General features: G+C 47.1%; 1 protein-coding gene across 3 annotated transcripts in view; it reads left to right on the forward strand.

Annotated features, from left to right (window-relative positions):
• TLL2 (tolloid like 2) overlaps window positions 1-16269 on the forward strand; it is a 176970-nt gene that overhangs the window by 118943 nt on the left and 41758 nt on the right. For all 3 annotated transcript variants that reach the window (XM_065551585.1, XM_065551583.1, XM_065551584.1), the window contains 2 exons: window positions 8098-8222; window positions 12090-12205. In XM_065551585.1, coding sequence (XP_065407657.1) covers window positions 8098-8222; window positions 12090-12205 — 241 coding nt within the window. The remainder of the gene's footprint in view (window positions 1-8097; window positions 8223-12089; window positions 12206-16269) is intronic.

Genomic DNA, 16269 nt, shown 5'->3' on the forward strand with positions numbered 1-16269 from the left:
ACCACCCCTCTTTATTTAAAAAAAGAAAAAGCACTTTTCATCTTCCCCTTAACCTAGCTCTGTCACTCTGGGTGTGAGCGAAGGGAGGAAGGGCATATGACTGGCTCTTCAGAGAGTTCAGTAACCCTAGACAGAAACTCCTGGGACAGGAGGCTAGAAGTAATGTCTTTGATACCTTCACAGCATAAAGCTGGAAACACATTGATTTCCATAGAGTTAGGAGCCTAAATATCATTGAGGATCTGGTCCTAGCTCCCAATGAGAACCTGCTGGCCATTTGGGCCTTTGAAAAGCTCCCCAAGTCAGCAAGTGCCATTTATACACCACCTGGTTGTTGCCTCATCTCCATCCCCAGTTATAATTAGCATAGGTGGGCAATGGAATTTGACTGCAGGCATAAGAGCCCCAATGAGGGCAAAGGGTACTTTACAACAATGGACACTAGTTATTGTGCATGAGGAAATGTCGTGCAAGATATGCAATGTGGCTCCAGATTTGTACTTTCTAGTATGCAGGCTGATGCACACACGGGAATGTGTTAAGCCAATTATTCAGGAAGACAGGATTAGAAAGCAATGCTGTCTTCCCCCACCAAGACCCACAAGTAGTGAGCCAACAAAGATATCTTCCTGTATTCCAGACAAAAACTTAACATTAAAGTTGCACAGTCAAAAATTAGAATTAAGGTCTCCCATTCCACCTTCATTAAGCCCCCTTGCATTACAGTGCAGCCTTTAATTACGTTCTCGGACTATTTCCCGCGAGACTCCCGCCTCAGTCAGTACATAGGTGGGGCAGTGCCCAGCTGTTCAATATTTGTTTTCTTTTTTCAGTGTGTGGCTTCTTGTGGTGTTTTGTGCGCGCCATTCACACCCAGTCCTGAACATAAAGTACTGCATATCCTTTTGGACTTGACCCAAGGAGGTAGGGATGTATTGTCTCCATTTTACGCTTGGGAAATCAGATGCAGATTTAGGCCACAACTTGCAGAAGTGTTTAATAATTCCGGGTACCCAGCTTAATATTAAAGAACTGACTTTTCCAGAGGTCCTGAAAACCCACAGCTCCACTGACCTCAACTGGGGTTGTGAATGCTCCTCATTTCTTAAGCGTAGTTAATAACTTTGTAGGGTTTATATAGCATTGTATTGTGCCAAGTACCATACTCACATTAACCCTAAGAGTATCACCACTTGAACTAAAGCAGTAAATAATTAGCTGATAGCAGCAGTGGGCGCCAGCGATTGGAGGGTTATTGGATATTTGCTCTAGCCAGTCAAGGGTTACAGCACTCTTTGCCATCGGGTTATACAACATTTGCTAGACAGCAGGCAAATGTGTGAGAGGGGAAGGAGGGGATCAGGATTCCTGGGTTCAGTTCCAAGCTCTGGGAGGGGAGTGTGGTCTAGTGGTTCAAGAAGGGGATTAGGAGTTAGGACTCCTGAGTTGCTATGCTTTGCATTTACATAGTGCTTATTAATCTGTGTGCCAGAGCACTTTGAGGGTGGGTAGTCCCATTTGAACACCGTAGCCAAGCACATAGATGTAGCATGTTCATTCTGAAAGTCGGTGTGGTTAAGTGGATGAGACTTGGGTCTGTGATATAAAACTCCTAGGATCTACTCTGAGCTCTGCCAGAAGCGATGTCATACATCCTCATTTGTAAAGTGGGAGAAATCTATACTAGATTATCTCCTAAAGTAGGACCTTGCTCAGTAAGGGTTGTGAATGGCACAGAATTAAGTTGGAGGAAAAAGCAGGACTAGAAGGTATGGTCTTTTGGATCCCAGCCCAGTACACCTTCCTCTAGGCCAAAGGTTGTTTTGATGGTGGACAATGACCCTGAAAGGAGATGGTTCCATTCTGCCAGTGACTTTGCTGGTGTTTGTGTGTTATGATGTTGGAGGAACCTGGGAGCATGGGCATTGCAGGTGGAACATGCCAAACAATTAAGAGCAAGCATATAATGACTCCTACTGACCATGTGCATAGGACAATTTCACTTATAACTTTAAAATCCTTCCAGATTTGACCATCAGGACAGAAAAAGGCATTTCTCTGACCCCAGAAATATCCCCTTACCAAATATCAGATTCTTTTACAAACCCCTGAGGTGGCCAAAAAAGATTTTTCTATTGGCAAAACTACCTTCTTTTCCCAGTAACCTTATTCCTGGAAATGGAGGAACTGTTTCTGCTCAAGCTTCTTACCCAAATTCAGCGCAAAGTAGACACCGGGGCATGGAAAATTTCAGCCTGAACCGTTAAAGTTGGTCAAAGTTAGCAGCTGACAAATGTGTCATGATAGACAGTGGCACCCTTCACTTAGAAATGTCACCGAAGTAGCGTTGTTTGTGAATTCTAAATGTGAAAATTGTTGTTTTCTACAAAAACCTCAACATTTACACATGAGATTTTTCACAAAAACTTGTTTCACCGAAAGACGTTTTCTGTTGAAAAAACATTGATGGAATTTTTGACCGACTCTAATCACTACTACTCTGCCTGTCTTTATTAAATTAAAACAAAGAAAACCTCCACACTCTCCAACATTCCCAGTCCAACAAAGTACTTACACCCATGCATAGTCCCATTGACATCAGTGGCATGACTCATATGCTTGAAGTTAAGCACCTACCTTAACACTTTGTTGGACCTGGGCCTACCTGCATTGCAATAATCTTATTGCTCTCAGCCCTGCCTTTCCTCGGGCTCCCCTTAGGACTGTGGTCATTTTCCTTAGGAAGACAAGCCATATCCCAAGGAACTGACAATCTCTGTTCAAACATGTCACTACAATCTGCACTGCGAGACTCATTTGGGGTGATGTAAAATAATGCCCATGGGTAGCACGGCTGAGTTAACTTAGTTTTAAGACCCTAAACTTCCATTTTCTGACTTTCCCCCCACATTTTACTTCTTCCACAGGACTGTTCATCTAGAGATCTCAAAGCACTTTACAAAGGAGCTCAGTATCATTATCCTCCTTTTGCCAATGGGGAAAGTGAAGCACTGGGCAGTGAAGTGACTTGCCCAAGGTCAACCAGCAGGCTGGGGGCTGAGCTGGGAATAGAACCCAGGTCTCCTTAGGCCCTATCCAGCACTCTATCCACTAGGCTCCACTGCCTCCCTGTAACATTACATTGAAGTAGCTTTTGCATTTAAAAACCCTTGCACCATAGGTACGTTGAGTTCAGTGGAGCTGCTTGCGTGCTGGAAGTCAAGCATGTGCTTAAATCCTGTGTTGAATCAAGGTCTCAGACATGGGGAGGGGGTGCTGCGAATAAGGGACAACGTAGAAGCAGGCACAAAGAAGAGAATGGGGGAAAGATACAAAGAGAGTCATTGGCTCGGAGGCTTGGTCAGCTCAAAAGGACCAAGAGTGGGGATGAGTTAGACATGAGCAGAGGAGCCTCTTGGTTTTAACATCCTAGGGTACGTCTACACTACAGGATTACTCCGAATTTACAGAATTCGATTTTGGGCAACCGATTGTATAAAGTCGCGTGCATGCGGTCACACTAAGCACATTAATTCGGTGGTGTGCGTCCATGTACCGAGGCTAGCGTCGACTTCCGGAGCGTTGCACTGTGGGTAGCTATCCCATAGTTCCCGCATTCTCCCCCACCCACTGGAATTCTGGGTTGAGATCCTAATGCCTGATAGGGCCAAAAACATTGTCGCTGGTGGTTCTGGGTACAGCCTTACCTCTCCCTCCATGAAAGCAAAGGCAGACAACTGTTTTGCGCCGTTTTTCCTGGGTGAACAGTGCAGACGCCATACCACGGCAAGCATAGAGCCCGCTCAGCTCAAGACAGCAGTCGTGAACTTTGTAAACACCTCGCACATTATCGTGCAGTTTATGCTGAACCAGAACCTGAAAAACCAGGCGAGGAGGAGGCTGCGACGAGAGTGATGAGGACATGGATGTGGACACAGAATTCTCTCAAACCGTGGGCCCCGGCGCTTTGGAGATCATGATGTTAATGGGGCAGGTTATAGCCATGGAACGCCAATTCTGGGCTCGGGAAACAAGCACAGACTGGTGACACCGCATAGTATTGCAGATGTGGGACGATTCCCAGTGGCTGCGAAACTTTCGCATGCATAAGGGCACTTTCATGGAACTTTGTGACTTGCATTCTCCTGCCCTGAAGCGCCAGAATACCAAGATGAGAGCAGCCCTCACAGTTGAGAAGCGACTGGCGATAGCCCTGTGGAAGCTTGCAATGCCAGACAGCTACCGGTCAGTCGGGAATCAATTTGGAGTGGGCAAATCTACTGTGATGCAAGTAGCCAAAGCAATCACTGAGCTGCTGCTACCAAAGGTAGTGACTCTGGGAAATGTGCAGGTCATAGGGATGGCTTTGCTGCAATGGGATTCCCTAACTGTGGTGGGGCGATAGGTGGAACCCATATCCCTATCTTGGCACCGGAGCACCAGGGCAGCCAGTACATAAACCGCAAGGGGTACTTTTCAATGGTGCTGCAAGCACTGGTGGATCACAAGGGACATTTCACCAACATCAACGTGGGATGGCCGGGAAGGGTCCATGACGCTTGCGTCTTCAGGAACACTACTCTGTTTAAACGGCTGCAGCAAGAGATTTACTTCCCAGACCAGAAAATAATCGTTGGGGATGTTGAAATGCCTATAGTTATCCTTGGGGACCCAGCCTACCCCTTAATGCCATGGCTTATGAAGCCGTACACAGGCAGCCTGGACAGTAGTCAGGAGCTGTTCAACTGCAGGCTGAGCAAGTGCAGAATGGTGGTAGAATGTGCATTTGGACGTTTAAAAGGTCTCTGGCACACATTACTGACTCGCTCAGATCTCAGCCAAACCAATATTCCCATCGTTATTGCTGCTTGCTGTGTGCTCTACAATCTCCATGAGAGTAAGAGGGAGACCTTTATGGCGGGGTGGGAGGCTGAGGCAAATCGCCTGGCCGCTGATTATGCGCAGCCAGACACCAGGGCGATTAGAAGAGCACACCAGGAAGCGCTGCGCATCAGAGAAGCTTTGAAAACCAGTTTCATGACTGGCCAGGCTACGGTGTGAAAGTTCTGTTTTTCTCCTTCATGAAAACCCACCCCCTTGATTGACTCATTCCCTGTAAGCACCCCCCCTCCCCTTCGATCACAGCTTGTTTTCAAAGGAAATAGTCACTATCATTTAAAAATCATGTATTCTTTATTAATTGATTATAAAAAGAGGGAGAGAACTGACAAGGTAGCCCGGATCGGGTTTGGGAGGAGAATAGGAGGGAAGGAAAAGGCCACTTCAAAAGTTCAAAATAATGACAGCCTTTTGCTTGGGCTGTCCACTGGGGTGGAGTAGGCAGGTGCAAGGAGCCTCTGCCTCCTCCTCCCCGCATTCTTACACATCTGGGTGAGGGAGGCTATGGAACATGGTGAGGGGGAAAGGCGGTTATATAGGGGCTGCTGCGGCACTCTGTGATCCTGCTGCCGTTCCTGAAGCTCCACCAGACACCAGAGCATGTCAGTTTGATCATGCAGCAGCCCCAGCGTTGCATCCTGCCACCTCTCATCTTGAGTGTCTCTCCTCTCCTCACATTCGTCCCTCATGGCCTCACATTCACTGGCAGCTTTCCTGTACTGGGATAGGGTGTCCTTCCACTCATTCAGATGAGCTCTTTCATTGTGGGTCGATCGCATGATTTCCGAGAACATTTAGTCTCGCGTGCGTTTTTTTCACCACCTTATCTGAGATAGCCTTCGGGATGGAGGAGGAAGGCTTGAAAAATTTGCAGCTGCGGGAGGGAAAAAAGGGAGAGAAATATTTAAAAAGATAGATTTTACAGAACAATGCTTATGCTCTTTCACGGTGAAAAACACTATTCACATTACACAGCACATGTGATTTTGGTACAAGGTCGCATTTTGCATCTTAATATTGAGTGCCTGCGGCTTTGGTGTTAGAAATCACAGATGCAGGTCCGGGCAACAGAATTCGGCTTGCATGCGGCCATGGTAAGCCATTGTCTTTCGGCTTCTGCAACCTTCCTAAAAGCAGCACCCTCCTTTCCCACATACCAAGCGAAGTGCTGTGGTTTTCCTGTTAACATGCAGCAGCAGAAACCAAACTAACCGCCCCCCGCATCCAATTCTCTGGGATGATCGCTTTATCCCTCCCCCCACCGCGTGGCCGGTATCAGGGAAGATCCCTGCTAGCCAAACACGAAAAGCTCAGCGCCAATGGCCGCCCCCTCCCCCGCTTGGCTAACTGCAGGGAAGGATTTCTTTTCAGCCACAGGCAAACAGCCCAGTAGGAACAGCCACCTCTGTCCTCTTAATTTAAATTCCCGTATTTCAACCGGGTTACCATGAATGATATCACTCTCCTGAGGATAACACAGCGAGATAAAGAACGGATGTTGCTTGAATGCCAGCAAACACCGGGACCATACGCTGCCAGGTTTTGTCATGCAATGGTACCAGATTACTTGCTGCAAGCATGGCGTGGTCAAGTGTCCTACCATGGAGGACGGAATAAGGCTGCACTGCCCAGAAACCTTCTGCAAAGGCTTTTGGAGTACCTCCAGGAGAGCTTCATGGAGATGTCCCTGGAGGATTTCCGCTCCATCCCCAGACACGTTAACAGACTTTTCCAGTAGCTGTACTGGCCGCGAATGCATCCCAAGTCCTCAGGGCAAATTAATAATTAAAAAACGCTTGCTTTTAAACCATGTTTTATATTTACAAAGGTACTCACTAGAGGTTCCTTCCATGGCTTCATGGTCTGGGATAACGTCTTGGAAGGGTTGGGAGGGTACTTCAGTCAGGCTGAGAAAAAAATCCTGGCTGTTGGGGAGAATGGAGTGCTGTGTGCTCTCCGCAAGCTCGTCCTCCTCCTCCTCATCTTCCCTGTCCGCAGAATCCTCAGGCATGGCTGAGATTACCCCCTCCTCGGAATCCACGGTCAGAGGTGGGGTAGTGGTGGCGGCCCCCCCTAGAATTGCATGCAGTTCAGCGTAGAAGCGGCATGTCTGTGGCTCTGCCCCGGACCTTCCGTTTGCTTCTTTGGTTTTCTGGTAGGCTTGTCTGAGCTCCTTAACTTTCACGCGGCACTGATGAGAGTCCCTATTGTGGCCTCTCCATCATGCCCTTGGAGATTTTTTCAAATGTTTTGGCATTTCATCTTTTGGAACGTAGTTCTGCTAGCACGGAATCGTCTCCCCATATAGCGATCAGATCCAGTACCTCCCGTACGGTCCATGCTGGTGCTCTTTTTCGATTCTCGGCCTGCATGGTTACCTGTGCTGATGAGCTCTGCGTGGTCACCTGTGCTCTCCATGCTGGGCAAACAGGAAATGAAATTCAAAAGTTTGCAGGGCTTTTCCTGTCTACCTGGCCAGTGCATCTGAGTTCAGATTGCTGTCCAGAGCTGTCACAATGGTGCACTGTGGGATAGCTCCCGGAGGCCAGTACCGTCGAATTGCGACCACTCTAACCCTAATCCGAAATGGCAATGTCGATTTCGGTGCTACTCCCCTCGTCAGGGAGGAGTGCAGAAATAGATTTTAAGAGCCCTTTATGTCGAAGTAAATGGCTTCGTTGTGTGGACAGGTGCAGGGTTAATTCAGTTTAACGCTGCTAAATTCGACCTAAACTTGTAGTGTAGACCAGGCCTAAGAATGGCAAGTCTATAGTAGTCTCAGTCCACAATGATCACTATGAGCACAATCCCAAGCGGCTCCCATGGCCATGCTGTCCAATCTGTGCTATTGTTGATCCAGTGGGCGTATGTTGATGTTAACCTTGTAAAAGGATATTTTATTGTTTTCGCTGATTTATGGTAAGTAAAGTGTTTGTGCTGAAATAGAAGCAGCCACAGCCTCTGTTAGTCCCAGAGAGGAATTTACTAAATTGGCAGAGATGACTGCACATTTGGAAGCTATCAGGTGTTGGGAGAACATGTATATCAAAGCACAAATTTCTCATCAAATACATTGCCCAGTCAGATTCTATTCCCCCTTCCTGCTAGCACAGGGTATGTGGTCATGGGATTCTCCTGCTGAACCGTGATTGCCCTCAGCACATCATGCCATTTTCACTGCTGTCTCTCTCACTCCAGAGGGGTCTTCCTGGACACCATCCTTCCCCGTCGAGATGACAATGGGGTTCGGCCAACTATCGGTCAGCGCATTCGGCTGAGTCAGGGAGACATTGCTCAGGCAAGGAAGTTGTACAAGTGCCCAGGTAAATATGGCCAGTGCAGATGGCTCCAACTCTGTCCCATACACGTGCTTTATCTGGAAGGCCCCGGAGTCCAATAGCATGTTAATGATCCCTTTGATGAAAGAGCTCTGAGAAGGTGAACCATCTAAGTGCTTCAGGCTGGGGGAACTGAACTTTTATTAGTGCTTTGTCAGTAGTCCTGATTCTTTTAGGGTTTAGGACTCTTTACTGTCTTCCCCAGCAGTGACTGGGAGGTGATAGCGCCTGCATTTGATAGGTCCCTAGACTCCTCCCCTTTCCAGCATGCTTTGCTGAAAAGGAAGCTAAAGTCAAGCTGTCCTCCCCCACCATTTTTCAGTAGAGAAAATGCATTGCTGCACCATGTTCAGAGTCTATTATCCAGGTAGGGGTCAATTTTCCATGGCTTGTTTCCTTCGGGCCAGGCTGTCCTAGTCTACTAATCCGGTGAAGAGAAGGGGAGCTCTGACTCCTTGTTCTTGGGGTCTAAGTGAATGGGAGAGTAAGCTCAGTCAGTTTAAAAGCATGGTCTTTTCTCACGCCCCCGGCACTTTCCAAATTCCCACTGCTAAGGGAGCAGCCACTTTTCCTGTCTGAAGTAGCCATGTTGGTGGTTTAGAAGGGAGGGGGCAATTCTTGAGTCTTCCGGGGTCACAGTCTGAGAGGAGGTAGAACTATTCCATGTGTACCATCCCTGGAAACACATCCCTTCAAGCTGAAAAACAAACTGCTGGGTAACGTGCTACATACCCCAAATCGCAGGGGATAAAAGGGAAAAATGTCAAACTTGCCTACCTTGTTGCCCTGCCATGCTAAAATCCCTTATTTGGCTCTTGCTGCTAGGATATTGAACTACCACCTCTGCACGGCATTCACTCCTATTTTAAGCATTTGCTGGTCACTTGTAAAGGGAAAGTAAATTCAACATACACCCCCCCACACACACACAAATAGACCAACACCTGCCTCCCACACCAACACACGCCCTTTTGTGACTAATAAGCAAATATAATTTCTGGGAATATTTACCTTATAGGAAGTAACTCCCAACTCGCCTTTACTGATACTGTAACAGAATAGTGTTCGCTGGTAAGTACCAGGTATCTGCACAGTAATTACATGATCCTGCAGATTACTGGGTAATTGCACTTAGCGAGCCCTAAACTAATTCCCCTGCAAGCTACACTGTGGTTTAGCTGAGAGCAATCATCCTCTCTATCCTGTGTAATTAGGGCAATATGATATGTGTGCCCTGTAATTATCTCTCCAGGGAGACAACTTGTGTTCTTTTTTCCCCCACTCAGAAAAGCTGTGTTGATTTGTCAGCCACATAGTGGGTAGGCCCAACAACCTGGGACATGCCCCCAAATGGTCAGATATTCCTCGAGCCAACCTTCCAGCAATCAATGATGATTCAAGATGACGGGCTCCAGAGTGACTTGCTGTTCTCATAACAAAAAATAGCGGGTCTCAGTCAGTCTCCTTGAGGGTGATCTGCAAGGTGGATGCTTCATCACTGGCCCCTTTTTGGGCTGTGTGGCCGGGAATGCCATAAACCACGCAGACTGAACAGCCCCAAGAGAAGGTACCGCTAGGAAAGCTCAGATGTTTGGAGAATGAGGGTTGGGCTTTACCTGCTCCACAAGTGAAAGCCTTCAGGCTTTGGCACTAGGAGACCAGCACCTTCCCCCCCATGTGAATTTTTTTAAACCCAGTCCAGTGAGCACTTCCATGTCTGGCCCAGGGAGCTGGCAGTCCTTTCGGACATGTAGCATTTGTGGGTGTGTGGACTAGCAGTGCAGATACAGTACTGTGAATCAGCCCCTTGTGAGCTGTAATCCCAGCTGGGAGATTAGCTCCTTGTGTGGTTCTGAGGCTTTCATTTTCTCTGGGTACCTTGCTCCGCCTGTCTGTGGAATGGAGTGATAATTTTGCCAGACACACGGGCAGGGCCTGGGGGGAGAAGTTGATTTCCATTATAGAGCACTTGGAAGCTAAAAAGGGCGGTGTATGGCCCTTTGTGGTTGCATCAGGGCTCCTGTTTTCTCAGCGCTGATAGCTATTTCCGCTAGGAATGGAGAGCAGGCTGGAGATTTTAGAATCTGATTTTCTAATACATCCCTAGGAGGGGCACGTCTTTCCCCCTTAAATGATGACTGACTGGGGCATGACACTCCACTTTTCAAAGCGCCTATTTCACCCACAGAGTTCAAAAGCTGCATGCTGCTCTCTAGCAGTTTTACAAGAAGTTTGGCTTCCCCTCTGAGGCCCCTGCATCTAGCATGTACAAACGTACTACCTGCATTGTTTGCGGTCTTGTTGTAGCCATGTTGGTCCCAGGATATTAGAGAGACAAGTTGAGTGAGGTCATATCTTTTATTAGACCAGCTTCTCTTGTCTTTAAGCTTGTCTCTTTCACCAGCAGAAGCCAGTCTAATAAAAGAGATGACCTCGCCCACCTTGTATCTCTACTTGGAATCTGTGACTTTTCCATCTTGGTGTCCTCACCTTTAAACTTCCTTATGAGCCATTCAATAGGAGAAAGACATCTGTACGTCCCATCCCCACGGCTGCTGCCTGCAAGTCATCTTTTCTGTTTGTCCCATTAAGTTGTGGGTCAAAGTACTGTAGGGTAATTAGGATTTCTGGCCTGGGTGATGACATTTTTTCATATATTAAGTCCTGAATGGGGCTGGTCTCTCTTCACCTCCAGGTTCCAACCCACCCCTCTAATTGTGATCAAGGCTGAAAAATTAGTGAGCAACTCGCAGCGTCAGGCGGTGTCAGGGGTGCCAGGCCGAGTAGCGTTCATGGCATTTGCATGAGAAACGGAGGCAGATGTTCCATCTTGTCAAATCTTTCAAAGCGCTCCTGCTTATTGAAGGATTCTTGGGGGCTGCCTCACAGTTGCTGGGGAAACCAAGCAAGGGTCAGACCCTACTTTAGAACGGGAGTGGGCACAAGATTTTTGAAATCCAAAGCAATCCAGAGCAGTCGAGCAGCAGTCTGATATCTGCTCCACGTTGTGTGTATTCACATGCAGCTTTTGAACCCTGCGGGTGAAATAGATGCTTTGAAATGTGGGGTCTTCTGCCCCAGTCAGTCGTCATCTGCTCTGCACGTGTATATGTCATTCCACATTCCAGCCCCTTCCTTCCTGGCTCAGTGAATAGGAACTAGTCATAGCTGATTTCACAGATGATGGAAGCCTGTTGCCTAAAGAACGGTGTTTAAAAACTTTCTCTCCCGTTGCAACATGCAACAAACAGCTTGCGGTGGAGAGCGGGGCAAAGCTTCGACATTAAAATCTTACGCCACGTCTTGCTACAATGCACAGTTGACTCCGTGAACTGAGGGTGCTTTGGGGCTCAGCTAGCTTTTGTCACAGTGTTTTAACCCGAAAAAGAGTATTAACAATGGTAACTAGGGAGAACTTTATTGAGCAGATTGTAATGAAGGGAAAATAGCTTTTCTAGTGACTGGCTTTGGTTTTAATAATTTTGCATTTGGTGGAAAAGGAAGAAAAGATCTACCACAATTCAGATAATTAAAAAATATATTAAAGTGTGTGGTGCAGAGGGAGGGGAGAGAGGTTACCCTTTGTAATGATCTATTTTCTCAGCATCCCCATCTGGATAAATCTTTCTTATCCCACGGATGCGGATGAACTTCACCGAGGCCACCAGACAGACAGATGGCAATGACCACTGATCACTACCGAATGAGGCTGGATTTGAGTCAGTGATCTAGAGGTGCAAGGCTGTCTAGCTTGCTACCAGTACCCACAATAGAAGATCAAAAACAGCTTGATAAACTCTGACCAACATCTTTCCGATTGTAACTCTTTGCTGCTGTCTTTCAATTACATAGCTTGTGGGGAGACCTTGCAGGACACGACGGGGAATTTCTCTGCTCCTGGTTTTCCAAATGGCTATCCTTCCTATTCCCATTGTGTGTGGAGAATATCTGTGACTCCTGGGGAGAAGGTAGGTTAAACTGCAAATTGTTTCTGCAATTTACAGGCATGTGGTTTTGCCTGAGGGTTGCATTTGCAACTTGCTCGGATGCCCTAGGCCACACCTGTTTTCATCCTGAATGCAGAGGCTGTGCACCATCTTGATCTAAGTGGAGGCTCGTCTGGTGGAGTCTTGCACAGGTAAGTGGAGGTGGAGCCAATGATCACGGAGTACCAGCTTCCATGGATAGGTATTTGCTGTGGGAGTTCAGGTCTCTACATACAATATTCTGCACTGATCTTCTCTCCTTTCAGAATAGAGCCCTGCATATGGGGACCAGTGTTATTTGCTGCATATCTGTGGGGCCCCCCAATAGATTCTGGGGAGCATTTGGACAATGTGGGTTGTGCTGTGCTTCTCTTCACTATTGTTCTAGTATGAGGAGATAGTGGGCAATCTGTGTGGGGTTTTTTCCAGCCTCTTCGTTCTCATGGAAAGTTTGTCCCCCTTCACTCCTCTCCATTGAGGCACATGCAGCAACTGCGTGCCCCCAGGAAGGCGCTCTGTGCTCCGCCCAGCTGAGCAACTGACAATGAAAGCTCCAGAGGCTCTTTAGCTACTCTCCCAAGAAAGCAGAATTCAGTGCAGAGCCTTCGGGGAGCTCAAAGGGTGTTGTCAGGCAACAACTCTGAGCTGCTGCCAGCAAACTATTAAAATGGGTGGCACGATCAGAGCAGGGGGGGACTGTCCTCCTCTATCCAACTCTGGTGTGAGCGTAGCGGCAGTATTGCCCATGGTTCTGGGCACCATGTTTCCAGGAAGGCATTTGCCAATTGGATGGAGTTGAGAAGAGCAGCAAAAGGAAGGGTTGTTTTAAAAAGAGAAAATAAGAGCTAAACCCAGGTATGTGATGGCTACGGGGAAACATGATAGCCCTCTGTAATTATAGACAAGGTTTACACCAAGGATGGAGAGGGTTTATTAAAGATGATCCACGGGATATAATTACTGCTACCAGGGAGGGGAAAAGTGAAAGAGAGTCATATCAACACTTACAAGCTTACAGCGGCACAGCTGTAGCCACGTTACGCCAACGGCAGAGAGCTCTCCCGTTGACATAATAAAACCAGCTCAACAAGCGGCAGTAGCTTTGTCACTGGGAGAGCATCTCCCGCCGACATAGCGTGGTGCACATGAGCACGTATGCTGGCAAAACTTATGTTGCTCAGGATTTTTCCCCCCACACACACCCGTGAGCGACAAAAGTTTTGCCAACATAAGTGCTAGTGTAGACAGGGCCTGAGTATTTGGAGAAACTTCCTGGCAGCGAGGTGTAGTAAGCTGTTGGACAGTCACCTAACGGGAGTGGTGAAAGGAACTCATTTAATGCTACAGACTGGACAAAGCACTAGGCAATGTGGGGAACAACCCTGCATTGGTCCCTGGGGGAATGGACTTCACTAAACAATCTAAGAAGTCATTTCCTTCTCGAATGTGTCTGCTGTGTTGAAAATCCCCCAGATCTGTTTTTAGGGATCAGTGAGATTTCTAAACCAGCATTTTCAATCTTGCAGCCTTTTGCTGTTTGGGGAATTTGCTAGGTAATGGCTTTTGTCCCTAGAACAATAGGGGACCTCTGCAGCCTTGAGAAATCATCAGTGCAACATAATAATGGGTCCTTCCACTTGGGGTGGGGGAAGAAGTAGGACTAATACTAAATGTGTGTGGAAAGCCAGAATCCAGGGTATAGTGTCTCTTCTAGGTGACTGCTGGCCTTCCCTTGTAGTCCGTAGCTGCCTGTTAGCCATCCAACAGCCTGCTAACTCTGGCTGTGCTGAGACCTCAGATGCGCACCTCTCTAAGCTTCCTTCCTACCACTGTGACTAGCTCCGTAACGTTGTGAGCAAAATTGCCATTGGTTCCTGAAGGGGGGCCGAGAATCCAGGACATCACATGCACAGGGAAATGCTGCTGTCAGCTGGAACGCCGCCCACCCGTCTTCAGATGTCTTCAGATTGCAAGATCTGCTGAGCCTCAATCAGTTGCTTCCTCTGTTTGCTTTTCAGTTTCCTTTGTTTTTATGGATCTTCCAGTGGAAATGAAATCTTTCCTTAATCTATTAACACCACTGCACTCAACCCCTTTGCATCATGTCAGGCTGCAACAGGTGTGCAGCCCTGCATGGGAGCTCCTCTGCACAGCAACTAATCAGTAAACCCTGTAGAGAAGCATTTCAGATGCACCCTGAAAACAAAACAGTGCAGAAAGAAACCATAGATCTCACTTCAGCAAACATTTGCTTACAGCTGCCTTTCTGCCGAGCTACCTTATTCAGGGCCTGAAGCCCAGACCCTCAAAGGGATTTAGGTGCCTAACTCCCAGAGTGAGCTGCCTTTCTACCTTTGAGGGATCTGATCCTGAGCTCTGGCATCACTGGGTTCCATTGCCTCTGGGTCCAGTCCTGAGATGTGCAAGTACCTTGCAAGATCAGGCCCAAACAGAAACCTTCTGATATTAGAAAAATTTCTAAGAACAGTGCAGGCTCTTAAACGATATTTGATGGTTTTAAAATGATTCAAGCTTTTATATGCTCTTTATGTGTCTCTCTGCCTGAGTTACAAGGTTTCAGAGTAGCAGTCGTGTTAGTCTGTATCTGCAAAAAGAACAGGAGTACTTGTGGCACTTTAGAGACTAACGAATTTATTTGAGCATAAGCTTTCGTGGGCTACAGCCTACTTCATCGGATGCATAGAATGGAACATACAGAAAGAAGATATTTATACATACAGAGAACATGAAAAGGTGGGAGTAGCCATACCAACTGTAAGAGACCAATCAATTGAGATGAACTATCATCAGCAGGAGAGAGAAAAAAACCTTTACATATTCTATGGGTCATCTCGATTATCACTTCAAAGATTTTTTTTCTCTCTCCTGCTGATGATAGCTCATCTCAATTGATTGGCCTCTTACAGTTGGTATGGCTACTCCCACCTTTTCATGTTTTCTGTATGTATAAATATCTTCTTTCTGTGTGTTCCATTCTATGCATCCGATGAAGTAGGCTGTAGCCCATGAAAGCTTATGCTCAAATTCGTTAGTCTTTAAGGTGCCACAAGTACTCCTGTTCTTTTTTCAGTTACAAGGGTTAGGTTAGATGTGACCCAAAATTTAAGTTCTGTGAAAAATAAATGTTTATAAAATCGAAGTCCCATTTAAAGGAAAAAATAATCCAGCATTTTAAAATACATAAAATAGACCTTCCCCCGGTGCAGCCAAGACATTGCTGTGTTGAACTAGTGTCAAGTATCAGAGGGGTAGCCATGTTAGTCTGAATCTGTAAAAAGCAACAGAGGGTCCTGTGGCATCTTTAAGACTAACAGAAGTTTTGGGAGCACTCTACATGGGAGGTCCACTTCCTAGACACCACAGTACAAATAAGCGATGGCCACGTTAACACCACCCTATACCAAAAACCCACCAACTGCTACGCCTACCTTCATGCCTCCAGCTTCCACCCCGGACACACCACATGATCCATCGTCTACAGCCAAGCGCTGAGGTACAACCGCATCTGCTCCAAACCCTCAGACAGAGACCAACACCTACAAGATCTTCCCCAAGAATTCTCAAAACTACGATACCCACACAAGGAAATAGAGAAACAAATCAACAGAGCCAGACGTGTACCCAGAAGCCTCCTGCTACAAGACAGGCCCAAAAAAGAAACCAACAGAACTGCACTGGCCATCACCTACAGTCCTCAGCTTAAACCTCTCCAACGCATCATCAGTGATCTACAATCCATCCTGGACAATGATCCCTCACTTTCACAGACCTTGGGAGGCAGGCCAGTCCTCGCCCACAGACAACCTGCCAACCTTAAGCATATTCTCACCAGCAACCACGCACCGCACCATAACAACTCTAACTCAGGAACCAACCCATGCAACAAACCTCGATGCCAACTCTGCCCACATATCTACACCAGCAACACCATCACAGGACCTAACCAGATCAGCTACAACATCACCGTCTCATTCACCTGCACGTCCACCAATGTTATATATGCCATCATGTGCCAGCAATGCCCC

Source organism: Chrysemys picta, chromosome 7 (assembly GCF_011386835.1).
Source record: "Chrysemys picta bellii isolate R12L10 chromosome 7, ASM1138683v2, whole genome shotgun sequence".
NCBI classification, from domain to species: Eukaryota; Metazoa; Chordata; order Testudines; family Emydidae; genus Chrysemys; species Chrysemys picta.